The sequence below is a fragment of the Ipomoea triloba genome, chromosome 5 (genome assembly GCF_003576645.1).
Source record: "Ipomoea triloba cultivar NCNSP0323 chromosome 5, ASM357664v1".
Classification (NCBI taxonomy): Eukaryota; Viridiplantae; Streptophyta; class Magnoliopsida; order Solanales; family Convolvulaceae; genus Ipomoea; species Ipomoea triloba.
This window is the reverse complement of record NC_044920.1, coordinates 26,373,464-26,398,845: the sequence shown is the minus strand read 5'-3', so window position 1 is coordinate 26,398,845 and position 25,382 is coordinate 26,373,464. Positions and strand designations below refer to the sequence as shown.

Genomic DNA, 25,382 nt, shown 5'->3' with positions numbered 1-25,382 from the left:
AGAGAAAATTACGTGAAGCGGCCCGAGATGATGGCTGGTGAGAGAGCAAGGACTGCACTTTCAGATCGCACACAGTAAAGCGGCGCCTGAAACCCTAACAGGGAGATGGGAGAGAGAAAGGAGAGAGAGAGAGAGAGGAAGAAAGAGAAAGTAAGAGGGAGAGAAGGACGCGGATGTAAAGCTGGAATTGAATTATGTAAATCTATTGCGTGCAATTATTTTTCTGATAACATTTTTATTGCTTCCAAACAAAAAAAAAAAAAAAAACTAAACGCGCCTCATGACAACTAGTTTTTTCCTATCCTATACCCCATTCATATCCTTCCTCCAATTGGATCTCGTGCACGGGTAACTCCTCATCGGAGGATGCACCCATGTATGAGAGTTCTTCATCTAAGTGAAGAAAACTAGTACATGACTACCATTTGGCCTTAAAAGGAAGATAGAATAATGATTATATTGTTTAATTTGGTATTGTGAGAAGCATAACAATTATTACCAGAGGTCATTGAGATTTTTTTTTTCTAATAAAAATGAAGATAAAATAATGATTATATTGTTTTTAATTACCAGGAGGTGATAAAAAGACTAGAAACCAATAACAATTTGTAGACCAAAGAAAATGAATTGATGCGTAATCCAATAGTAAAACAAGCTCAAAAGACATGAGCCCCAATGAACATTCTTAATGTGTCTCAAACATGGATAACACATGTAGAATAGGATTAGCATTTGTCATAAAAGAAACATAGTGTACCATAATACCATTCTCTTGTCTCCTAATATGTCTTGAATTAGATTTACTTTACATCTATTTATATAAATAAGGATTTTATTCCATAACTTTGTAAGGCAAGATCCCTCAACCTTTGAGATAGTTAAACCAACAATCCATATAGTCGAAAATTCAAGTTTTACCAGGTACATACTTACTATATAAATATTAATACTATTTATTAATTTTAAACATAATAATAAATTAATTACAGTAAATATTATATGCTACTCCGTAATATTTATTAAAAACAATTTAAGATATTACTTGACTATAGTTACTTACATTAGTTTTATAGTATTAAAAACATATTATTATAAATGATTTTTTTTTTTGTTGTACCTGACACGCGCACACACATATATTGTAATATATTGCGACAGTAATTTAACTTAGATTAAAATATAAAGGTCAAGTAGCTTATAGTTCAATGACATCTCTGTAGCTCTTCTAAATGAGAAGTCACAAGTTCAAATTTCAGTGGAGACATTGACTCTTTGTGTTTTAGTAAGTTGAGAAAGTATGTATGAACAAATACGTTGAACAAAGAAAATTGAATCATATCAAGTAGTATCAATGCTATCGATTCTTAATTTAGATGCTTTGGGCGGATCTATGTGTAATTTTGATAGGTTCAAATTATTTTGATATGATCTAATTGAATAAATTATATTATATCAATATTATTCAAAATATTTTTAAATATTTTAACATTAACAAATATTCATTCTTAACAAATATTTAGTTTCAACAACTACATTATAATAGGGTGTACTAAAAAATAATTAAAAAATAAAGGAAAAAAACAAAAGAAGAGTTTGCGCGTGTTTAGGCATTCAACGTTGGGGCCCACCCCACAAGATTAACGGTCCTGATTTAGAACAAAGGTGGTCAGTGGTAGCAGGAGATCATTCTCGCAATAAAAATGTTATCAGAAAAATAATTGCACGCAATAGATTTACATAATTCAATTCCAGCTTTACATCCGCGTCCTTCTCTCCCTCTTACTTTCTCTTTCTTCCTCTCTCTCTCTCTCTCCCTTTCTCTCTCCCATCTCCCTGTTAGGGTTTCAGGCGCCGCTTTTACTGTGTGCGATCTGAAAGTGCAGTCCTTGCTCTCTCACCAGCCATCATCTCGGGCCGCTTCACGTAATTTTCTCTCCCTCTCCATCTTCAACTCAAATTTATTGTTGTGTATGTATATATATAAACTCCATTTAGAAAGCTGATTATGTGTAAAGTATATATACTAATCGCTTGATCTGCGCTTTTGTTTTTGATCGATGGATTTTCTGTACCGCGCTATGATTGATTTTGAATACCTGAACTCTGATCTATTTGTTTATTTCCGCGTTCAAATTTCAATATGCTTGTTTGAACTTGCGATGCAGAACCTGGTGTTTATATTTTTGTATTTTATGTTTTTGGTTTCAGAATCTAACTTGATTGCATAGCTCTTATACAGTTATTATTATACTTGAGTTATTTTTTATGGAAGTTGAACTCCCTTGAGCTTAGTGGTTATCTCGATGGTAGAGTTTTGTTATATTTGATTTTCTGTTGATTGGATTGGCTTTTGTATTTATGTGTTTTTATCCTAGCTTCCTAATCTAGTTTTCCCATTTGAATTGAATGATTGAAAATCTAATGACTGATTGGGCACTGAATTGCTGAGTATTTTTTCAGATTTTGTTGCCACATAGCGATTATTTTTAAAAGCTTGAAGGATAGATTTCCCATATATGTGGATCTATGGAATTTCAAAAGCTCTGTTATTTGTTGGGTGTTCTCTTTTGCTACTAAGAAATTGTCCTTTCTATCCTTAGTTTTGTCTAGCTACATGTATAGTATCCATCCAATTCTAAAAACATATCCTTTTCTTTACTGCATTTTATTTTTCATGTGGATTTCATTTGTAATTCTAATATTAATTATTGATGCTGGGCATGTAATTTGTTTTAAATAAATTATTATGTGAGAAACTGCTAGGCATTTATTTATTTTTGTTCGAACACCACTTAGGAAAAACAATGTGCTTGGAGCTGTATATATAATTTGGTTTTTGTTTGCTTTATAAAGGGTAGGTGCATATTTTATTATATTTATGAATCTAAATATTTTGAGTTTCTGATTGTTGACAGATATATTTATGGCAATGGAAGTCACCCAAATTCTTCTCAATGCACAATCAGTTGATTCAACTGTTCGGAAACATGCAGAAGAAACACTGAAGCAATTTCAGGAACAAAACCTTCCCGGTTTTCTTCTTTCGCTATCTGGGGAGCTTGCAAGTGAAGAGAAGCCAGTTGATAGTCGTAAATTAGCTGGTTTGATACTTAAAAATGCTTTGGATGCCAAGGAACAACATAGGAAGTATGAGCTTATGCAAAGATGGTTATCACTAGATGTGGCTGTGAAGACCCAGATTAAGGCATGCTTGTTACAAACCCTTTCTTCTCCTGTTCTAGATGCCCGTTCAACTGCTTCCCAAGTGATTGCAAAGGTTGCCGGCATCGAGTTGCCACACAAGCAATGGCCTGAGCTGATAAGTGCACTATTGACAAGTATTCACCAGGTTCCAGCTCATCTCAAGCAAGCTACTTTGGAAACTCTAGGGTATTTGTGTGAGGAGGTGTCTCCTGATGTTGTGGACCAGGACCAAGTAAATAAAATACTTACAGCTGTAGTTCAGGGTATGAATGCAACTGAAGGGAATGATATCCGGCTTGTTGCTACTAGAGCATTGTATAATGCTCTGGGTTTTGCTCAAGCAAATTTTAACAATGATATGGAGCGTGATTTTATTATGAGAGTTGTTTGTGAGGCTACTCTCTCTCCTGAAGTCAAAATTCGACAAGCTGCTTTTGAATGCTTAGTGTCAATTTCATCAACATACTATGAGAAATTAGCTCCATACATCCAAGATATTTTCAACATAACAGCAAAGGCTGTAAGGGAGGATGAGGAGCCTGTTGCTCTTCAAGCCATTGAGTTCTGGAGCTCAATATGTGATGAGGAGATTGATATTTTAGAAGAATATGGGGGTGATTTCACTGGTGACTCTGATGTTCCATGTTTTTATTTCATTAAGCAGGCTCTCCCTGCTCTAGTTCCTATGCTTTTAGAGACACTTCTTAAGCAAGAGGAAGATCAAGATCAGGATGAAGGTGCTTGGAATCTTGCAATGGCTGGAGGAACTTGCCTTGGTTTGGTTGCTCGCACAGTTGGGGATGATATTGTCCCACTTGTCATTCCATTCATTGAAGAAAACATTACAAAACCTGATTGGAGGCAGAGAGAAGGTGCCACATATGCCTTTGGTTCCATCTTGGAAGGTCCCTCACCTGATAAGTTAACACCTATTGTCAATGTTGCACTAAACTTCATGCTTGCTGCTTTGACCAAAGATCCCAATAGTCATGTCAAAGATACGACAGCTTGGACTCTGGGTAGAATATTTGAGTTTCTTCATGGATCAATGGTTGAAACACCTATTATTACCCCAGCAAACTGTCAGCAAATTATTACAGTTCTCCTTCAGAGCATGAAAGATTCTCCAAATGTTGCTGAGAAAGCATGTGGTGCTCTCTATTTTCTCGCACAGGGCTATGAAGATGTGGGCTCATCATCTCCCTTGACCCCTTTCTTTCAAGAAATTGTACAGTCTCTTCTTACAGTCACTCACCGTGAAGATGCTGGAGAGTCTAGGTTAAGGACTGCTGCATATGAGACACTGAATGAAGTTGTGAGGTGTTCAACTGATGAAACAGCACCTATGGTGTTGCAACTAGTACCTGTCATCATGATGGAGCTCCACCAGACTCTCGAGGCACAGAAGCTTTCTTCTGATGAAAGGGAGAAGCAGGGTGAGCTGCAGGGTCTTCTTTGTGGTTGCTTACAAGTCATTATTCAAAAACTAGGAGCTTCAGACCCAACAAAATATGTATTTATGCAGTATGCAGATCAGATCATGAATCTCTTTCTCAGGGTTTTTGCGTGCAGAAGTGCTACTGTGCACGAAGAAGCTATGCTTGCCATTGGAGCCCTTGCTTATGCAGCTGGTCCTGATTTTGCTAAGTACATGTCAGAGTTTTACAAATACCTGGAAATGGGTCTTCAGAATTTTGAGGAGTATCAAGTTTGTTCTGTCACAGTTGGTGTTGTGGGAGATATATGCAGAGCATTGGAGGATAAGATTCTGCCTTTCTGTGATGGTATAATGACTCTGCTTCTCAAAGATTTGTCAAGCAACCAACTCCACCGATCTGTGAAGCCTCCAATTTTTTCGTGCTTTGGAGACATTGCACTGGCAATAGGAGAGCAGTTTGAGAAGTACTTAATGTATGCTATGCCCATGCTACAGAGTGCAGCTGAGTTGTCTGCCCACACATCAGGTGGCGATGATGAGATGATAGAGTACACCAATCTTCTTAGAAATGGTATCTTGGAGGCATACTCTGGTATCCTGCAGGGATTCAAGAATTCTCCAAAGACCCATCTACTCATCCCTTATGCACCTCACATTCTGCAGTTTCTGGACAGTATTTACATGGAGAAAGATATGTAAGTAATTCTAAATTGCTTCTTCTTCTTCTTCTTCTTTTTTTTTTTTAAAAAATATAAATTCTGATGCTTTATTCTAAAATGTTTCCTTAAAAATTCATCCTCTACTATTGTTGTGATTCGCAGGGATGATGTGGTGACAAAAACTGCTATTGGAGTCCTTGGTGATCTTGCAGATACACTGGGCAGTAATGCTGGTTCTTTGATTCAACAGTCAGCGTCAAGCAAAGACTTCTTGAATGAATGTTTGTCCTCGGAGGACCATTTGATTAAGGAATCTGCTGAGTGGGCCAAGTTGGCCATAACTCGTGCAATTTCAGTTTGAGGCGATGGCCACCTGGTATATAAATTTTCTTATTAGAAGTCCCTGCATGCATATGGTTGTGTCGAGTCAGGTCCAAGATTGCATTCATGTGTCAAGTCATTGCCATTCTAACGACGGGGAGCAATTAGTGTTCACATTGTCACTAACTCATGCACCAGCATGAATGGGGTCCGTTCTTTGTTTTCACGAGTGGGTCAATGGGTCGATTACTGGCATCTGATAAGTTGTTGAAGGCCTTGAGTAAGAATATTTATGTAGAGTCATCAAGTGCTATAAAATTGGGGTTGGGGGGCAAGTTTGCACTGAATGGACAAGTCAAGACTGCTGGTGCATTGGTTTTTTGCAGGTCAACCTGGTCTTCATGCAAGAAGTGCCTTATGGTGCTGCTGCTGTTTTCTCCAAGGGGTTAAGGTGTCAATGTGCAAGTCCAAAGTTTTTGTAGTCCGCACTTTAAGCCCATGTTTTTGTTTGTTTTTTTTTTTCTCCATATCATCAAATACTCATGTTTTTATTTTTTTGGGGGTCAGTCTGCTGTTGTATTGTCATAGTTGGTTGCATCCTGTTTTTCAGGTTGGATTGCATATCATTCATTTCTTGTCCTCATCCCCTCGTGAGGGTGAGGTTATATGTTCTTTAGTTAGGCCATTTTGATTCGCATATTTTGTTTTTCATTCTTCCCGGTTGTTTACAGCTAGGCATTTTGGCAAGTCAATGTTAGAAAATACTTTGCATCCATGAAACATATGCTGTGATCTTATGCGGTCCCCTTTTGATTCCCCTTCCCTCTTCCCCCCCAACCACACCCATCTGCGTCTTGTTTTGAATATGGAATATTTTACGAATTTTGGTTGTTATATATAAAAAATGTACCTGGGAAACCCCTCCACCAATTTTATTTCCTTTTTTTTTTTGTTTCTTGTCTTTTTGTAATTTATTTGTTAAATGGTACGCTATTTTTGTATGTAAGTGAAGAAGATACTCTTGATACTATCCACCTTAAATGCTGTAATAGTGATGCATTACGTGTGAGAAATTCTATACAACTTACGAAACAATACTCCAATTGTCCCCCACCTCCCTATCCCCCCTACTTTTTTTTTTCTTTTTTTTTTTTTAATATAAATTTAAATCTGAGTCCAATAATTCCCCTTTTAATGGTCAGGTTCTTGGATTCAATCAACTACAAGAATATGAATTTCAAAACTTTTTAACTAGAAAACAACATTATAATTTCAAAATTTTGGTGGCTTTTGGGAAGGTGATGAGACTGACATAAGGTTTAAGAAATTGATACGCGTAATTTGAATGAAATCCAAAAATAATGAAGGTGGGTATAGTGGTAGCATTTACGTACAATCAAAGCCATATAAGATGTAATTTAATTAGTTTTGCTTTTGTATTGATTTAGTAATATTTTTCTAGGGCTAAAAGCCTAAAACCTTGTGATGTGACATCAGGAGATATCAGGATAACTCTAGTCAAATTCAACTCTTAGAGTGAGCGATAACACAATGTGAAATTTATCCCATACATATTTTTGAATAATGATTGTGAGTATTTTTTATCACCCAAAAAAATAGAAGGCGTGGCACAAATAGGTAGGCACGGGAATTCTATTCTACTCTCCTATGGTCCGATGAAGGTGCGGTGGCTTTTGTGGGACACAATGTCCAAACATCTCCCAGAAATTTTGTTTGGTCAAGCATTATGGAGGGTCTACATGCCTACAACCGTACATCACTCTAACCAATCATTACCACAAAAACAATATAATCTTCACCTCTGTATTAGTATGAACAACATCTTCCACATTCTGCACATACAACTATACAAGAAGACCCTTTTTTCACTTTGAACCTAACCTATTTATATCAATGCGTTCATCATTAGCGTGATTGGCATAGCGCATGCTAGTTTTCCACTTTTACGGGACATTTGATACATATGAATTGCTATTTCACTGTAACTAAAATTTCACTGTTTGATTGTTTCTCCAACCATGAAATTAAAATTCCCATGCCTCCCTCCGGAATTGGAACTCTCATGCAATTCCGACTCATTGAAAAGGAAAAAAGTGGGTATTGACAGATTTGCTCAAACCAACTCTACAACTCATTGAAAAGGAAAAAATGTGTATTGACAAATTTGATCAAACCAAGCGGTTAAGATTTGAACCCGTAACCTTATTGTTATAGTGTGAATCTCTTGTCATATTGACTAGAGTACCCCTCAATTATTATTATTGTTGTTGTTGTTATTATTATTACACAATGACATTTTAGTCTTCACACCACTTCTATCATTTTAATTTCCAATAATTCTATGTCTACCTATCAAACATAAAAGCTCTTTTCTCCCTAATTCTCTCTTTCAAATCAAACACCTCGGATATTCCTTAATTTCAGTCCTCATAAGAATGCTGTTCATTCCATTTGTAGGCCATCCTCCACTTGTATTCATCATTGGACTTCACTATTCACCTCACCCAACCGAAACCTAATATAAATGCGTGTGTTTGAGCCGTACCATGTACGATAAAGTTATGTAATAGTTGCACTTGCTTCATCACCCATTTTATCGGTTTTGGTGTTAATTAGAAATAGTTATTGGTCACTTTCATATGATGAGTTAATTTGAAGAAATTACAATTTAATTCACTAACAACATTCCCAATAGAAATTCTTGAGAATATTTTTTCCAAACAAAAATTTGGGGTGGAGTTTTTTTCGAACTTTTTTCTCCTATAAAATCAAAAATTTTGTGAGACCCATTAAACTAAGAAATGGGAGAAAGCTACCAAGTAGCTTGTGCGTGCGGGGAACTACCCACACCCAGCATAGCACGTGCACGGTCACCAAAATCATAATATTTTTTTCTTTTTTTTTTCCCTTCTTTTTCCTATTTTCTCTTTCCCCTCTCTATTACCACTGAAAACTTTCTATTGCAGAGGTTGCTCTAAGCAAAGTAGATGATCTTTTATTATTATTATTATTATTATTTTTTATTTTTGGCCCTAAAATAGATATTTGAGAATGTGGAACATAATTATTGTATCTAGAAGTTACGACTTACTATTCTTAACAATACCTTCTGAATCAAACTAAAGCAAGATCTGTTCAATACGCATTCTTAAGAATAGTAACTGCACGTTTTTTCCATCACCTAAAATAAAAAAGTAGAAGATTCTAAACGGTGGTGGTGACTGTGGTGCGTACAGGGGACATAGAGAAGAATAGGAAGGCACTATGCAGAATGGGAATGATGCATTACATGAACTATCGCCATAGCCACATCATAGCAAATTTGACTTCACATCATATCCCAAATGACAAATTGTGGTGGATATATATAGACCCGGCAATTCGTGTATACGGGTCCGTTAACGGGTCGGACACGATAAGGCTAAACACGAAGACGACACGTTAAGGTTAACGGGTTCAAAATTGTAACACGAACACGATTTGTTAACGGGTTGACACGATAGACACGTTTTGTTAACAAGTTTCGGATCGTGTCAACACGATATGACACGAAACCCGTTTAAACCCACTAAATATATTGATATATTAAAAACTAAAATTTAAAGTTAAGTTATATAAAAAAGAAATAAAACATAGAATCCAATCCATCAAACAAACTAAAAAAATATTCAATTATAACATTCATAAAATTATAAAATAACATCTAAAAATCATAATTAATGAAGTCCATACTAGTTTTTAGAATAAAGTTGAATACAATAAACATTCAAATTTCAGATTGTTGAACATCAATAGTTGGTGTATAGTTTTGGCCTAATGTAGTAAATTCATTCTTAATCATGTTCATGATATATTTTGTAAAGACAATGGTTCTTACCTAATGGTTATTAGCGGGTTCTAAACAGGTTCTTGTAAACGGGTTAACATGATAATATTAACGGGTTAAACAGGTTCTTAATAGGTTTAACGGGTTGACCTGTTAAGACATGAAAACATAACGGGTTTTTAACGGGTCAACCCGTTAACGACCCGGGACATGTTAAGGTTAAACACTAACCCGTTATTTTCGTGTCCGGTTTCGTGTCGTGTTAACGGGTCGTGTCCCGTCAGTCACTACTTGAAGGTGCGTTCTTCGTGAAGTCCACTTTGTGATAAAGAAGCTAAGGTAATCTCTACAATGGATCATAGTATACATTGCAAATTGGACAATGAACAAATGTTCATTTTAATATGTTGAATGGACATTATTTGTGTACTGAATGCTCATTATTTGATTATATACCAAATTTTTTTTTGAAAACGATTATATACCAAATAATAAACCTTCAATACACAAATAATGTACTTTCAAAAAATGAACATTCAATGTATTAAAAATGAATCTTTAATATGTATGTACCTTATATCAATAATCCACCGTACAAGATAGACCATGATCCATGGTATAATGATTAGATAGAAGCCAACTAAATAACTAATCGTAGTGCAATATAATGGTTGCGAAACAAACAAAAATAAATTTGTTTAAGATCATCCTCAAGGATTGGTGCATGTTTAGGCATTACCGACAAAACAACTAGGCACAAAGATAAAGTCATTTATCGGAAGCTAAACAAACATAAAAATGAGATGAAATACGTAAGATAATGAAACACAAAGGTAGGGGTTGGAATGAGGGCACATTGATATTATGCCAAATATAAGGATTAAGGGAAATAAAACTCAATCTTGGGTTCAAAGATTGCCAACACCAATTCGGTGTACCAACACGTCACTTTCGTGATCCAATGTTAGGCCAAACTGTAAGATGATGGTTGTCCCACTTTTGTGATGTTACCTACACTTCACAATAGGCTCGAACAATCTTAACCTTTAATATTCTCTATTTTCATAAGTGAACTTAAGGGTCGTGAGATGACGTCTAGTAAGAAATGGACAGTTGAGAGACGAGTCTAGGAGTATATAACCCATTGATTCTTTGCTCAAACTGTTGTCCAATCCCATACTAGAAAGGCATTTGACAATGTTGTGCACAAACTCATCAACATAAGAACACATCAATAAAGAATAAAGTTAATAATAAGTATGAGTAGAATTTAATAACTTAATTATCATTTTGTGTAGAAGTAGTATATCATAAAATTACCAAATTAGAAATAAAGTGAAGCATGATTACAATAAATCTATACGAAGTGACATGAGATTCACCATACATATCCAAATTGATAAGTTAACGAAATTATAACACCAAAATAGATATTCATATACATTATCACTTTGACAATTTCTTAACTCATAAAAATGATTACTTATCAAACACTATATTATTTTTAACTTATAAATAAATCAAACCGACATAATATAATAAACATATAAACAAATGTCAATATGTCATGTTATTTTCTTGATAAATAAAATCTTCAAAATACCACGGGACACTAGTGGCTGAATTTCCTCATCATTCAAAATATATTGAAAATTAATTACTAGGGCATATAAATATAGAAAAAAATTCTAAAGTTTTGTGTTGTACTAGGTAGAAACAAACAAAAACTAGTGTTAAAAGGTATAATTAGTTGATTGTAAAAAAAAATGTTTGGTAAACTAGCTATTAGCTCATGTTTGGTATAATTTCTTTTATCAAAAGACTAATTGAAAAGGTTGCTTTGAGTAGCCTTTTGAAATTTAGTATTTTGGAGTTACAAAAAGTTTATTGACCAAACACTTATATTGATTTTTAATCACTCTAACTAAGGATTCTTGTGGTTCCGGAGGATCCAACTACAGGAGAACTAGGAACGGAGAGCTTTCCCCCCCTTCCGCCCGACTCTTTGGTCTTAAGAACGCTGGTTTTAAGAATGAGTGATTGCCCTTCTCCGACCCTTACTGCCCAACTTGAGAGCGGACAGCTAATGCGTTCCACTTATTGAACAGGGTTCTATGGTCGGTCCGTGAAGTCAAACAACTAATAATGGTCAAATAGGCCAAAATTACAAGGCCTTATTCTTACTTTAACATAACCCATCCTAAGTGGTAGCAGCTATACGCACCCTATGTCACTGTTATATAAGCGGAGCTCTCCTTCCCAATTAGTGCCAATTCAAGGCCCATTGTGATCTTGAAAATCATAAAAATCATCAAGAAAAATGCTGAGTAGAACCACCATGGAATACAGGATGAAGGCACTTGCACTTGTACTCTTCATTCTCTTCCTGTTCTTCATATCTCCAGGTAACTTATAACTAACCACCTGCATATATATTACAGATGGAAATAATAATATGCTTAGTAGAAGTATATAGCATAGCATATATAACAACGTTAACTTTCGTACGTTGATGTTCTCTTCCAGCAAGTGTTGAAAGCTTCAATGGCGTCAACTCTATCAACTTCCTTCGCAAGGTATTCTATTGTTTCCATCTATTATGTATATTATACTCTCTTTTCTTTCTTGGAACATTCTTTATATTTTTTGGGTAACAAGGTAAGGAAACACACAATTACTATTTGAGGGTGTACACTAAGGTAAATCCCGTCTGCTGAACTGTACTCTAGTTGCAAAGGATCATAGAAGGTAAACCAGTTTAAGTTGTCTATAATTGATTGACTCAAATAAACTAAGAAGGTTAATGGCTCCTACTGAGAATGAAATTTAAAACTTTATGGTTAGATGATTCTTTATATTTGATGATTACATTTGATTATTATAACTATTTCAAAATCATGTTATTATGTGACTTAAAGACAACACATATATGTACCGAGCTGTCAATTATATGCATGGTATTTTCTACTTAATTGGTATTGTATGATTGTAGAATTAATTATTTAATTTTGAATGATGTTTTTTGTTTGAATAGAATGTGAAGTATGGAGTTGAAGAAAGTAGGGGAAGAAGAAAGATGGTGGTGGAGATTGAAGCTATCTTAGACTACGATAATGCAGGGCCTAACACTAAGCATGATCCTAAAGGGAAGAAAACTGGCGGCGGCGGCGGCAGCGGCGGCGGCAAGAACCCCTGATTCTACGCCTCTAACCACCGCCCGGCGACCTGGCCTGCCTAGCTTTATTAATTACTACGTATGTATGAATCTGAGTTTCTCTGCAATTAGCTACAAATTAAACTATATTATTTTTTAATAATAAAAAACTTATAGTTATTATCTGAAAGTAATAGTAGAATAATCTCAACCCGACTCTTGTGATGCATGGCCAAGATGTCTTTTAGTGGCTTAAATCACTTAGATTGGAGTAAGTGTTTATCTTTTTGTGATAAAAATAATACTCCGTAATAGTTTATAATTGTTATCTTAATTTATTTTATTAGTTTTATGGTGACAAAAAAAAAAAAAAAAACAAAACAAACACTACTCTCGAGTATGTAGTAGTTTATCTCTAAAACATAGGTACATTAAAACTTTGGAAGAAAACATGAAAACACTCTAAAATTAAGTATATGAATGTGTGCGATGTTTTTGGCAGTCATAATTAATACACTTTACTATAGAAGTCATACTCACAAGGCGTATGCAAACCCAATACATGACGTCATACCCACATCAGTAATCAGAACTATATAACACACAAATGCACAATATCCACATTATTATTGGCAAATAATTAACCAAAATAATGTCTACGTCCATGGTTCATAAACGACATCGTCTTGTCGTCTCCACTTGATTCTGGGCTATACGTCTCAGTCCACTGGGCCTGCCCGCCACGATTCACCAACCCTTTTGGATTTGGGCTTGGGCTTCTATGGGCCTGATAAACTGACTCCCAGTTGAGCCCAGGACTTGTCCCTTTCTTGGACGAGGTGTTCGATTGGGCCGAAGGTGAGCTTAGGTTCTTCAATCCGCCATGGCTTCTCACCTTCGCTTTTGCCGACTTGGTCGGCGCCATGTAGCTCGGAACGCCGTCGAAGCTCGTCTGTGATTGCCGGCGGTGCCCGCGCGATGTAAACGGGCTTGCTTCTGATTGGTTGACGCTGTGACGCCCGGAATTGATGTTTTCCGGCGGGATAGAGCTGCCGAAGTCCATCTCCACCGTCTTCTCAGATACGTCGTCTACGGTGGAAATGGTGACGCGAGAGCTCTCCGGTGGCGCCGCCGCCGCAGTATGTTTAGAGCGTTGGTAGGGCTGTGAAGCCATCCACCGCTCCAGCCAACTCCATCCCCATTCTGGCCTCTCGTTCCCAAACGCTTCAGCATCACAGTGCAGGAACTGTTGCTGCAAAAATTAAATTAGTTTTGCACGAGAAAATTTCTATATTAGACCAACAGGAATCAAATGTCTTGTTTTGAATCACATGTCATAACATTAATATTTATAGAATTCCTCCTGAATTATAATAATATAGTCAATTTATTTTTTCACATTCTACTTATATTTAAGTGTTATTTTCAAAACAGACACCTTTATACCAAAACTTGTTAATTTGTCTATAAAAGACCGATATTTTCTAATTCAAATTTCCACATCTCAACCAGACAAAAAAAGTGAACCTCTACATTTTGATCGGACATAATAGTGAATAGATAAATCACAATAACTTTAAAACTTATTAGGTAGAAGAATCAGTGTTGGTGTTCACAAAGAGCCCACCATTATACCTTTTACTAATAATCTATTACTCAAAATCCAACTAAACTGTTTGAGACTTGAAATTTATTAACTTTTCATATAAAACAGGATCTAGATGTTCATAACTATCCCTTAAATCACCTTATGATTATTAAGTCAATTATTTGATTAAGTAAATTGGGTTGCTACGAAATACAATAGGTTATAGAAGTTTATTTTGTTGTGTAATCTAATTAAGGAATATTGATTGGTCAATAAATACCTGGTTGGCAAAAGCGTAAGCAAGGGATCGTTCTCTTTTCATTTCACCGTCACGTTTCCTCTGACCAGTTTCCATTATCTTGTCCAGGCTCTGGTTCCTGTTATCCCAGTAATAATTACCTTCTCTTTCCATATTCATTACCGGGCTTCTAAGCTTCGTCTCTTCTCCCAGCAACGGCAACTTTTCACCACCACCTTTCTCATCATCATCATCATCCAACTTGTAATTATTCTGCAGCTTCTGTTGCGCTATCTGCAGCCTTCTTGCTCGCACTCTCGCCTGCACCCGAACCAACGCTTGCATGCATCGCATCGTCATGTGCGCCTGCTTCCTCACGTTGTGCCCCCTCACCAGCGCCTGTAGCCTCACCAATCCCTTCAATGCCCGCAACGCCCGCCTTGCCTAGGAAAAATCACACTTCTAGTCAGGCAATTGTTTTATTTTATTTTATTTTTATTTTTTCTGAATATTTTGGAGTGTATTACATTGAAATATTTGTTTATTTATACTTTTTCAACAGTATTAAGTTGTAGTATCTGTTCATTTATATTTTGTAGTATCTGTTCATTTATATTTTCTCAATCTGTTGAAGCATAAAGAGCAACGCAATTGTTAGGAAGAGGGAAGGTGTTAGTACGTACAAGATATCCCCTGTAATATGACTGTATCAGAACGGCAGCTCTGTCCTCGTTAGATTGGCGACCGTAGCCGGCTAATCGGATAACCTTAGCGGCCGCCTGGGCGGCCGCAATGGCGGCCTCGGCAGCTGCGGCCGTCGCCACCGCAACGGCAATGGCATGGTCGCGATCCTCGGCCGCCGGAGACGACGACGACGAATCTTCATCACTCTTTCCGTCAATAACATTAACCGGCGAATCTGGCGCAGCTGGCAAGCGATCAAGTGGCACCACTTCTGCGGCTTCCGGCTGCCATTTTCGATCTACATTGTTTTCCTTCAGAAGAAAGGAATATATATAAAACAGAACACCGAATCTTAAGCTCTAATTGTTTATTCTTCGAGGATCAATCATGGCAGATAACCGTCAAAGCATCATGAATGAAATAATGCAAAATCGATCTGATGAATTATTAGGTCAAAATAAGTGTTATAACAACGTTACTTTTTGGGAGAAAAAGTGTAAAGCACTGAGTACTGACCTTCTTCTCCCGTGAAGAGCTTTTGAACACTTTCTTCACGCTGGAAAACCAGCCACTCCCTATCTTCCCCATCTCCACCGACGCTTAACCATGAAAGTCCCCGAGATCTGCATCCACAACAGAAATATGATCCAACCATGCCTATATAACCATAACACGTATTACTCGAATCAGAACACGAAATTAAGATCAGACAATCAAACATGAAATATGTGGATACCTGATCGGATAAAATTATTGATTAAACTCTCAGGTAGTGTTTTGGACGGCACCTGTATTCTTCACTGACATGTCTTAAAAGCTTGGATTGTAGAGAGTGAGGGAAGGAAAGAAATATTTGTACAGAGATGGTGTCTGTTGTGCAGAGAGAGAGAGAATGAAGAAAATGAATAATATATTTACAAGTAAAAGAGAGCACTAACTGCACACCCGCGCTTTTGCCGTTGCTATTTATCATTCTCACGGGTAGCTTTGGCTTTTCCTCATTCGCTGCGGTAGTGCGGTTCATTACTGTTTAAATCTAATTAGATAATCTTATTACTCATGGTAACTCGGTTGATACTCAAGTAATAAATTAGAAACGAAAATTCAGAATCTATCTATGATTTTCAATGGCATAGGCTCTTGCCGCACCATTAGTCCGTACTTTTAGCACTCGGTACAAACTCTAATTTTTTTTTTATCGTACTCGGTGCAATCAGTAGATATCACTCACTTTCATTTATTTAGAAAAAAAAAAAAAAAGACTCCTAATTTTTATTGTTTTTCTTTTTCTTTCTTAGACATGTGATAGAATTTTGTTTTTAGAGTACTATACACCTATCATTTTTTCATGTACTAATAGTAACCCTACAAATGAATTATTAACTTTTTTAAAAATTGTTATGCAAAGGTCAATAAAGAGATAAGTTCAGCAATTTGTGGTCAGGAGATTGTTGGACAAAGGTAGGTGAAGGGTCAAGCTAACGCCCTGTCTCTTAAAAATGTGGTAACGGTATATAAGAAAAAAGGTTGCTCTTCCACTCTAAACTACTCCGTATAACTTTTGACATAGTGATAAGCACTTGATCTAACAAGTGATATTAGAATCAGGTCATGGGTTCGGACTCGTGAATTAGTTAACCTTACACTTCGTTGAAATACCAACTAATGGAAGGATATTGCGACCAACATTTGCAGCTGTGTATGTGCATTTGCCTGAACAGTTTTGGGACATTTTGCTAATTAAAGAAATTAAAGTGAAGAGAAATTGAAGTTGCAAGGTTGGCAATGGCATTCAATGAGCTGCAATAGCAAGCAAAGACAAGACTACGGCAAAGTCCAAAGTGGTCTTAGGAGGTTCACGGACATTACAATAACATACAACAACAAAAGTTTTCAACTGACAGAAGTAAAAAGGAAAACATACTTAAGTTGATTAGGTAGAGGAGATTTGATATGCTGCGTTTTGCTTGCATTTAACGGCACATTTAAGTAAAGAAGAGTCTTATTGTGTGGTGCACCTTCAATTCCTTAAATTCACTCTTTGTTGTTTAGTTAAGTTTAGTCCCCTGATAACCATTTTTCACCTTATTATTATTAGCTTTGTTTTTGTCTACTTTATATGCTTTAATTTACTGGAAAGTATGTAGTTGCTATCTGAATATGTATTCGGGTGTTTGGTTGGATGGAAAACATTTTCCATGGAAAATGTTTTTCTTAAAGTGGAGAAAAATGGTGTTTTATGTTGTTTGGTGGGATGCAAAACAATTTCCATTGGAAAAAGTTTTCCTTAACAATGAGAAAAACATTTTCCTAGCAAATCTTAGGTATTTTGTTTTCCATGGAAAACTAGTATCACAATTTTGCCCTCACCCTACTTTATTAATTATTATTATTATTATTATTATTATTATTATTATTATTATTATTATTATTATATTATATTATATTATATTATATTATTATTGTGTAGGGTTATATATGTCATTATACTCATTATTCCTTACCATTCCAAATCCAACCAAACAATAGAATTCATATTCCCAGTAATTTCTTTTCCACCAACCAAACAATGTAATCTATTTTCCTGGTAATTTGTTTTCCATGGAATTTGAATTCCATTTCTTTCAAATATTTTCCAGCGAACCAAACGAGCTGTAAGTAGATCAGACCACAAGGAGGTAATTAACCAGCCCCGGTTGTGTTTGGCTAACAGGCTCAAATCAAACCAAGAAAGCTAATAGACAACTCCACATGATGTTAAACTTGCTTGAAACCTTAGCTTGTGGTTATCAAGCTAATTATCCAACCAACTTGGTTGGGGTCGTCCCCTACTTCTATATACTTGTATTTATGCAAATGTATTATATATGTTGCATGGATCTACCTATATTTTTTTACATATATAAATAAAATCTAAAAGAAATATGGAATTGAGATATGGTTCTTGTTAGGTCATTGAATCAAGTATAAATTAAATACGGTAAGAACATTACATGAGAGCGTGCACCAAATAAACTCTATAATATGACCTTTTAAATACGAAAATCATGTTCTACCAATTTATTAGTCATTTCTTTCTTGGCTAATGTTCCACCAACTCTGTTTAATTACTCACAATTATGCACCCTTAACACAGTGTGTTAATCCTTTATGGTTGACATTACTAAAGTGCTTAACTAGTAGACACTTATTTCTAACTTTTTTTTTTTCCTGTTTATGTTAGATTGGATTGAGCTTGTAATCTTTTTCGTTGTCATGCACCCCAAAGCCCTATTGGATGGGCTTCTAATTTATTGAATAAATTGTTTTATATTACCATGTTAAACAAACATTTCATAAAAAGCTATAAAAATTAGAGAAAAAGATCGAAATTAGTTATTGTGGTCAACTTAAGAAAGCATGTCTCTGAAACTCGTTACATATTGTCGTCAACTTAAAATAGCATATCTCTCAATTTTATAATAAGATTTGATCCCTAGACTTTCTATAATCACAAGCTACTTATTACGAACCAAACTACCCCAACATTCAATAATTATTATACACAATATATTTATATTAAAACATTTACTATATACATACATAATTTTTTTTAAAATATACGCGAGCCAAGCTTTAGGCCCACCTCCGCCTAGGCCCACGGGCCTCTGAAATCGAAACCCGCCCCCTATATAGGTAGGGGGCGGGACGAACAAAGCCCATTTTGACGACAATAAACCCTATTTCCTCTTTCGCGTAATATATAAGCACCCAACAATCCCCTTTTCTCCCTTCTCGCGCCGCCAACAATCCCCTTTTATCTTTTTCCCTTTCTCCGCACAAAGCACTCCAGCAAACCTTGCATCTCGAGCAATTCCAAAACTCAACGCCGACTCTTCAAAATCTTCAGTAGGGTTTTGTCCAATCCCAAAAGTAATTATCTAAACCTATTTTTATTTATTTTGATGAATGTTATCTCATTTCTATTTGTTATGAATAATTGATAGTTGTTTATTGTTCATCGATTTATTTGATTTGTAGATTAAATCCATAAAATGTCAAAAGGAAAAGAAATTAGAACATCATTTAAGGTTCTAATTGCAAGACTTCATTTGAGGTTATTCAAAGAGCCTCGTTTGCGGTTCGATTAGAACCTTAGTTTCGATTTTAATTTCATTAGAGGGTGAGTTTAATGTTTTGTAATTAAAACCTCATTTGAGGTTCTAAATGCATAGTAGAACCTCATTTTGAGCTTTGCAATCATAACTTCATTTGAGGTGTGATTTAGTCATCAAAGATGAAGTTTCATTTGTCATGAGTGAGATGAAGCTCCATTTGTCATGGAAGATGAAGTTTCATCTTTGACTTAAAAAAAATCATCTAATTTTGTTAAAATGGAAAAGAAAAATTGTTAGCAATGAAGAATGAAGTACTTACATAGGTAATTGATTTATTATATATTCATTGAAGTACTTACATGGGTAATTAATTGGTTTTATATAATATATATATATATATATATATATATATATATATATATATAATTAATGAGACAATATAATTGAACTAAAAAAATTACAATTAACCTCTCAAACAAAGTTAAAATCGTACAATTGATTTGTTATATATTCATTGAAGTACTTACATGGGTAATTAATTTGTTATATATATATATATAATGTAGGAAAATACTTCTTTTTCTTTCTCTTCTAATATTTATTCTTATGATGTGATTTTCATTTTTTGAGTAAGTATAAATTGACTTATCCACATTAGTTCAAAAAGGAATTTAATTGTCTAATAGGATAATCTCACTTTAAAATGTGAAAATTAGAGAAAAATATAAGAGGTAATATATGAGTAGTGTATATCATTACTCTTTTGTGTATAAAATTTTTTTGGGTGATAAGAGAAATTTGCGATCACTATTACTTGAGTGTGTACATTAAATAAATATTATATTATGACCCTAACTAGTAAATAAGTACAATAAAATGTTGTCTATAGTTAATTAATTCAAATAAAAAAAAGTTCAATAACTTTTAAAATATTATGATTATTAAATTAATTGTCTGAGTACTATTCTGAGTTCCACCTTTTGTGTATAGATGATTAGTTGGATCATGGATGGTTTATTTTGATTAATTTTCTTTATAAAAATAAAGTAAAATGAAAAGAAGAGCCCAAAGTATTTTATTTGGATTAATATTTGAACACGCGTCAAGTTCTCGTCTCCTTAAAGACTCCGCACTGGGCCGGTCCGCCCGATTCATGAGAAGCACAAAGCCCTACAATTGGGTGTCCGTGTCAGGCGAGTGGGTACACGTGCTGGTACTCTCACTCTCACTCTCACTCTCCGACTCTGTTTCCGACGATGATCGGCGGAGAGAAACTCCACCAGGTCTAAAAATTATCCTCTGTTGCTCTCCTTTGCTAAAGCACAGTGTTCTTCTCGCCGACAGTTTCTCGAGAAACGATCACCGGCGTTGCAAATGTAGTCATGCATGTATGTTGATGGAAATCGTATGTGAATTCTGTTTGTTGTTTGTTTAGAGCTTCGAGCAGTGCAAATGTGCATGCGCATATGCGAAATTTGGGGCTCAATCTGGGCGATTTTTCTTGTGTTTTTGAGAATTTGAGCTATGACTTAAACCTGTGTTCTTCTTTTCCATACGCATAAGGAAAAGCCTTTTCCAATTCTTATCATGTAGACATTTACAAAATTTTCTTGTATTACAGTTTTCAAGCAACAGAAAGATATTAGCTGCTGAAAATTCACCAATGATGAATAACTCATCTCAGAACAATTCATTTCCCCATGGAAGGCAAGGAGTGCAAAATGGAGCTGTAGCTTTAGCTGCCCACCAAGCCAAGGTTGTAATTATAAGCATTTGGTAGACTCCTTATATGAAGTATTCATTATTGACTTAAATGAGCTAAATGTGTTGTACAATCCATGATCCATAATTCACAATGTTTGCTAGACACCTTGAAAGTTGATTATCTAATCCATTACCCCAATAATATGATTAAATAAACTTTATCAGTTGGCACATAATATCTTTATGGTATAATGTGCGGTCTTAGTTGTAGTGTTGATGATAACTACATATTGAAGATATTGGTGATACTTGATGTTTATTTATTGGTTATTGTTGTTACTTGAGCTTGCCTTGCTTATCTTAGTATTTAGTGAAGATCAATTAATTACAATAACAGTAAGTGAAATTTAGTACAGCAAGACAGGCAGGATGCTTTACGGGAGACGGGTTTGGAAGTGAAACAGCATGAAGATAATATCAAGTTCTTAAAATCAAAGATGAACATGCTGGATGATTCAATTGTAGATCATCAAGGTAACTCGTCTTTAGTCATTTAATATGTATGTAGTGTGACTTTTTTGCTTCCTTGTTTCAGTAGATGCCTTTTGCTCTATGAAGTTACACTTTGTCACCTAAAAAAAAACATGAGCAGTAACTGTATATTAAAGGATTTTTTTCTTTAAATTCTATGCATTTTAACTTTTCCAATCAACTTCTTGAGAGTACTTATGCAGAGGCTGCTTAATTCTATAGTTTATTTGCTACGGATGTAATTTTCTGTCTATAGATGTCCTAGTGACAAACTATAGTTTTTATACAACTCTCTGCTGTCTTTTTGTAAAGTGTGTGCGCCTTGCTGCTTTACTTTCTTTTTTCATCTCCAACTGTGTTTTTGAAACAATACCTGCTCCCAGTTGCATTAGGAAAATATCATTCAGCAAGTGTACCTACCATGGTAACCAATGACCTTTCTCATCCACGTTGCCAAGAGAAGATGTTTGAACGTATATTAAGGCATGAGAGATCTGCTGCCGCCATTGTGTGCCAACTGAAAGCCCTCGAGGGAACTCAGACTTATAATCGCCCACTATCAAGTGATGTGCTTGGTATTGTAGCTACACTGGGAACTGTTGCTGATGATAACCTCAGCTGGTAAAGTTTAACTTTGCATTTTAATATTCAATTTTTTTTCAGCCTTGTTATTAGTTTATTACATTTAACTATTGTCTACTGCATCTAGAGAGTCATTGTGACTAATTTTTCTTAATCTGATCTTGTAGAGAGGGATACCAAATGAAGTATAGTTGTTGGCAGTCAACCTGAGATTAAAGAACTTTAATATTCATCTAAACTGATAAAACTTAAAACTCAATTATGCATTTATGCCAGAAGCATGTTAGTTAAAGAACAAAGACATATAGTGATAGCATTCTAGTTGTTCTGCATCTTTTCTAACATTTCGCTCCTTTAATCTCTAATTTAGGATTCTCTCTGATTACCTGGGGTCAGAGACCATGTTAGCAGTTGTTTGCAAGACCTATGATGGTATTAAAGAACTGGAAAAATACAACCATGATGGCTTCATAAATAAAAGTTCTGGTCTTCATGGTCTTGGAACATCTACTGGGATGCCTCTGGATGGAAGGTTTCTTGCTATCTGCCTTGAGAGCCTAAGGTTCGGAATCTATGTGTGCAACTTTGGTGCATTTTATGCCTATGTGTGCAACTTTGGTGCATTTTATTAATTGATATTTTCAATATGTTTCCTTACCTTTGCTTCCTTATTTTTGTCTTTTAGTCCATATGCTGGCAATTTCATAGTTGATGACCCTGAAAAGAGGCTTGATCTTCAAAAGCCAAGATTACCTAGTGGGGAAACGCCACCTGGTTTTCTTGGGTTTGCTGTAAATATGATTGATGTTGATGGCAAAAATTTGTACTGTGTTACAAGCAGTGGTTGTGGCCTAAGAGAGACTCTCTTCTATAGTCTCTTTTCAAGCTTGCAAGTGTACAAAACAAGGACGGAGATGCTAATGGCTATGCCTTGTATAAGCAATGGAGCCGTTTCTTTGGATGGTGGAATGATAAAAAGCACTGGCATCTATTCCCTGGGCAATAGGTAAAATTAACTCCACTGATTCATTGTATCGTTGCAAAGATCCCCACAGCATGAAACAACTATAAAACTTTCTTCTAGTTTACAATTAAAAGCAAAATGCATATATATGAGCAAGTCTGTATTGTAGTGATCATTGTCCCTTGATATAAATGGTGAATTTTTGCATTGTCTTTTTCTATGAAATATTGCTAACACTGCTGCAAATAGACTTTAAATATGTTTTCTACACAGAACATCTTAAACTAATTTTTTTGTCCAGAAAATAAAATCATAGCAGAGTCCGAGTGCACATTGCCCATATATAAAATTTGCTCGTCAAGTTTATCTTGTAACTGACATGTTGTATTTTTCTATTCGTGTCATATGGAATCTGAATGAAGGGAAGTAGATGTGGAATTTCCAAAAACCATGGGAACTTGGAAGCTGCCTGAGACCTATGTTGGCATTGAAACCAGACTAAAAGAGATGAGATGGATGAAAGAAAGAACCTCGGAAGAATTGCACAGAGAACAAGCATTGTTGGAGCATGCCAGGCACAACTTTGAAAAAAAGAAGCAAGCATTTCTCAAAAACCTTGTGGCGTGCTCATCCTACACAAATCAGGTAACGTGACAAACATATGCACTTCACTGATATTTATTTTGAAAGCTATGCTCATCGTGTGGTTCAGTTTTTTTTCTGATTAATGTCAATACTGATAGTGAAACTACATCAACTTCAGTCTTAACATAATCATAAACCCCCTTCTCATTTTAATTGGAGTTTCGGACTTTGGCCTTGTAATTCTCAACTTATTGAGGTTCTATGGCCTATTAGTTAGAGGCTCAGACCTTCTCATATCTTTTCGAAATCCATATGCAGCCCTAGTTTTAGTTTCGGAGAGAGCAGCGAGGATGATTTCAGTTCTTGCAGAGGGTGGAAGTTCAACATATATGCATCTTGCAACTTCATCTTCTGTTTATCTTAGGAGTTAGGATCCTCATTTTCTTTGCCCAGAATGTATACACTATATATTGATCTACTTGGAGGATCTTTGAACACCATGTTATATCCAAGTTCTTTTTAGTTCCTGTACTGACTAATGCATCAATGATAGTGTGTTCAGACTAATACTTGCTGTCATTTTTATGCATAGAATGTGTGATTATAGTCTTAAATCTCCAAGCTAGTTGTCTCACCTTTAAAGGTGCCTATAATTCAGTGAGGAGATTAATCACGGTCTTACCTTTTGAGGTGCTTACAATTCAGTAAGGGGATTAATCACAGTGTCCGACAGTGAAAACTCTAGTTTTTTTTTTTTTTTTTTTTTTTTTTTTTTTGACATAATAACCATTTAATTACTAGTTTGAAGGTTCAGACATGGTGCAATAAAGTCAAAATTTGGACCAACTTGCAAGTTGGGACAATGTTGGTTAAATTGTTGATTTAGTAATCACAAGTTTTAAGTTTGACTCCTGTGAGTGTGGCTTATTGGTCTTTTTGGTTTGAAACGGTTAGTTATGGATAATTTAAATTAGTTGTTTATATTCTTATAGTCCTTTATTGATTAGAATCACAATGTGATGTTTACCCAATATATCATTGGATGCGGGTTTCTCTCATAACACCCAAAAAAAAAAAAAAAAAAAANAAAAAAAAAAAAAAAAAAAAGACTTATAAGTATAATCTTTCACACTTTATTTATTTATTTATTAATTATTATTATTGTTGTTGTTGTATCTCATTCAAGATCTAAAATTACAGAAGTTTGGGAAGTTACGTGAAATGAGTCTCAAAGATTATGAAATACTTATCAACGACTCCGAATTGAGGGCAAAAGAATATAAAATCCTTATGAAGGAGACTTCGACAATGACGGTGGAGCAGCGTAATGTTCATCTCTTTCTATGTAACAAGATTAGGAAGTATTGGGGAGTGTAGTATTCATTATAAATTATTATAATAATTAATAAATTTATGTGGAGTATGTAGAGCATATAGACATTCACATACAATGGTGAGAGAGTGTATTGGGGATGTATTGAATATTGATCATTGAGGTGGAAAATACTATGTGGATTCTTATTGTCTATCCCTATTTTTTACTATCATATTCAGAATCTTAATTTAGATATTTTTATTAGGACTCATATGAAAAAATATATTATCAATATTTGCTATATCAAAGAGTAAAAGTGATTGGCTCGCCAACATTGGTGCTCGTCAATCTAGAGCGTGGATGGAGCACAAGTTTTCCCCTCCGGGATTGAGGGATTTTATTGAAGATGATGTGTTGGGTGTTCCTGCTTTGCGCCACCCGGCGTCGGCGGCTATGTAGGTTGTCTTCGGC

The 25,382-nt window shown here is 35.3% G+C and overlaps 4 protein-coding genes across 8 annotated transcripts in view; 3 read left to right on the top strand and 1 right to left on the bottom strand.

Moving 5' to 3' along the window:
- Positions 1 to 6,714, top strand: part of LOC116019150 (importin subunit beta-1) — a 6,793-nt gene extending 79 nt beyond the window's left edge. The window contains exons 1-3 of one of the 2 annotated variants that reach the window (XM_031259270.1): positions 1,730 to 1,923; positions 2,916 to 5,337; positions 5,464 to 6,714. In XM_031259270.1, the coding sequence (XP_031115130.1) occupies positions 2,924 to 5,337; positions 5,464 to 5,662 (2,613 nt within the window). In that variant the 5' untranslated portion in view covers positions 1,730 to 1,923; positions 2,916 to 2,923 and the 3' untranslated portion in view covers positions 5,663 to 6,714. Of the gene's footprint in view, positions 1 to 1,729; positions 1,924 to 2,915; positions 5,338 to 5,463 lie in introns of those variants that run through there. The other variant, XM_031259271.1, reaches the window with a different exon arrangement.
- Positions 6,715 to 11,743: 5,029 nt separating this feature from the next.
- On the top strand, positions 11,744 to 12,945 carry LOC116021261. The gene is made up of 3 exons (XM_031261887.1): positions 11,744 to 11,874; positions 11,996 to 12,045; positions 12,504 to 12,945. The coding sequence occupies exons 1-3, from the start codon at positions 11,790 to 11,792 to the stop codon at positions 12,663 to 12,665; spliced, it is 297 nt and encodes a 98-aa protein (XP_031117747.1). The 5' UTR covers positions 11,744 to 11,789; the 3' UTR covers positions 12,666 to 12,945.
- Positions 12,946 to 13,061: 116 nt separating this feature from the next.
- On the bottom strand, positions 13,062 to 16,040 carry LOC116019175 (protein IQ-DOMAIN 1-like). 2 transcript variants are annotated; one of them, XM_031259315.1, is made up of 5 exons: positions 15,870 to 16,040; positions 15,650 to 15,756; positions 15,133 to 15,444; positions 14,492 to 14,893; positions 13,062 to 13,875 (listed from the first exon to the last, which is right to left on the bottom strand). In XM_031259315.1, the coding sequence occupies exons 2-5, from the start codon at positions 15,719 to 15,721 to the stop codon at positions 13,264 to 13,266; spliced, it is 1,398 nt and encodes a 465-aa protein (XP_031115175.1). In that variant the 5' UTR covers positions 15,722 to 15,756; positions 15,870 to 16,040; the 3' UTR covers positions 13,062 to 13,263. The 2 variants fall into 2 exon arrangements, with proteins under 2 accessions (XP_031115175.1, XP_031115176.1); XM_031259316.1 differs by having other exon boundaries at positions 13,062 to 13,869.
- Positions 16,041 to 20,399: 4,359 nt separating this feature from the next.
- On the top strand, positions 20,400 to 25,122 carry LOC116020766 (protein DEFECTIVE IN MERISTEM SILENCING 3-like). 3 transcript variants are annotated; one of them, XM_031261287.1, is made up of 8 exons: positions 20,400 to 20,513; positions 20,852 to 20,986; positions 21,351 to 21,468; positions 21,849 to 22,086; positions 22,418 to 22,609; positions 22,733 to 23,053; positions 23,434 to 23,656; positions 24,797 to 25,122. In XM_031261287.1, the coding sequence occupies exons 1-8, from the start codon at positions 20,487 to 20,489 to the stop codon at positions 24,971 to 24,973; spliced, it is 1,431 nt and encodes a 476-aa protein (XP_031117147.1). In that variant the 5' UTR covers positions 20,400 to 20,486; the 3' UTR covers positions 24,974 to 25,122. The 3 variants fall into 3 exon arrangements, with proteins under 3 accessions (XP_031117147.1, XP_031117149.1, XP_031117148.1); XM_031261289.1 differs by lacking the exon at positions 24,797 to 25,122 and adding an exon at positions 23,915 to 24,163; XM_031261288.1 differs by having other exon boundaries at positions 20,401 to 20,618.
- The last annotated feature ends 260 nt before the right edge of the window (positions 25,123 to 25,382 follow it).

Excerpts from the sequence above, each read along its gene's own strand:
- LOC116021261 (XM_031261887.1), top strand. The coding sequence starts at position 11,790 with ATGCTGAGTAGAACCACCATGGAATACAGGATGAAGGCACTTGCACTT. Across the intron at positions 11,875-11,995 it reads CCTGTTCTTCATATCTCCAG|CAAGTGTTGAAAGCTTCAAT; the intron begins GTAACTTATAAC and ends GTTCTCTTCCAG. Across the intron at positions 12,046-12,503 it reads CTATCAACTTCCTTCGCAAG|AATGTGAAGTATGGAGTTGA; the intron begins GTATTCTATTGT and ends TTGTTTGAATAG.
- LOC116019175 (XM_031259315.1), bottom strand. The coding sequence starts at position 15,721 with ATGGGGAAGATAGGGAGTGGCTGGTTTTCCAGCGTGAAGAAAGTGTTC. Across the intron at positions 14,894-15,132 it reads CATATTACAGGGGATATCTT|GCAAGGCGGGCGTTGCGGGC; the intron begins GTACGTACTAAC and ends GATTTTTCCTAG. Across the intron at positions 13,876-14,491 it reads CTTACGCTTTTGCCAACCAG|CAACAGTTCCTGCACTGTGA; the intron begins GTATTTATTGAC and ends TAATTTTTGCAG.
- LOC116020766 (XM_031261287.1), top strand. The coding sequence starts at position 20,487 with ATGATCGGCGGAGAGAAACTCCACCAG. Across the intron at positions 21,469-21,848 it reads TTCAATTGTAGATCATCAAG|TTGCATTAGGAAAATATCAT; the intron begins GTAACTCGTCTT and ends ACCTGCTCCCAG. Across the intron at positions 22,610-22,732 it reads ATCTGCCTTGAGAGCCTAAG|TCCATATGCTGGCAATTTCA; the intron begins GTTCGGAATCTA and ends TTTGTCTTTTAG.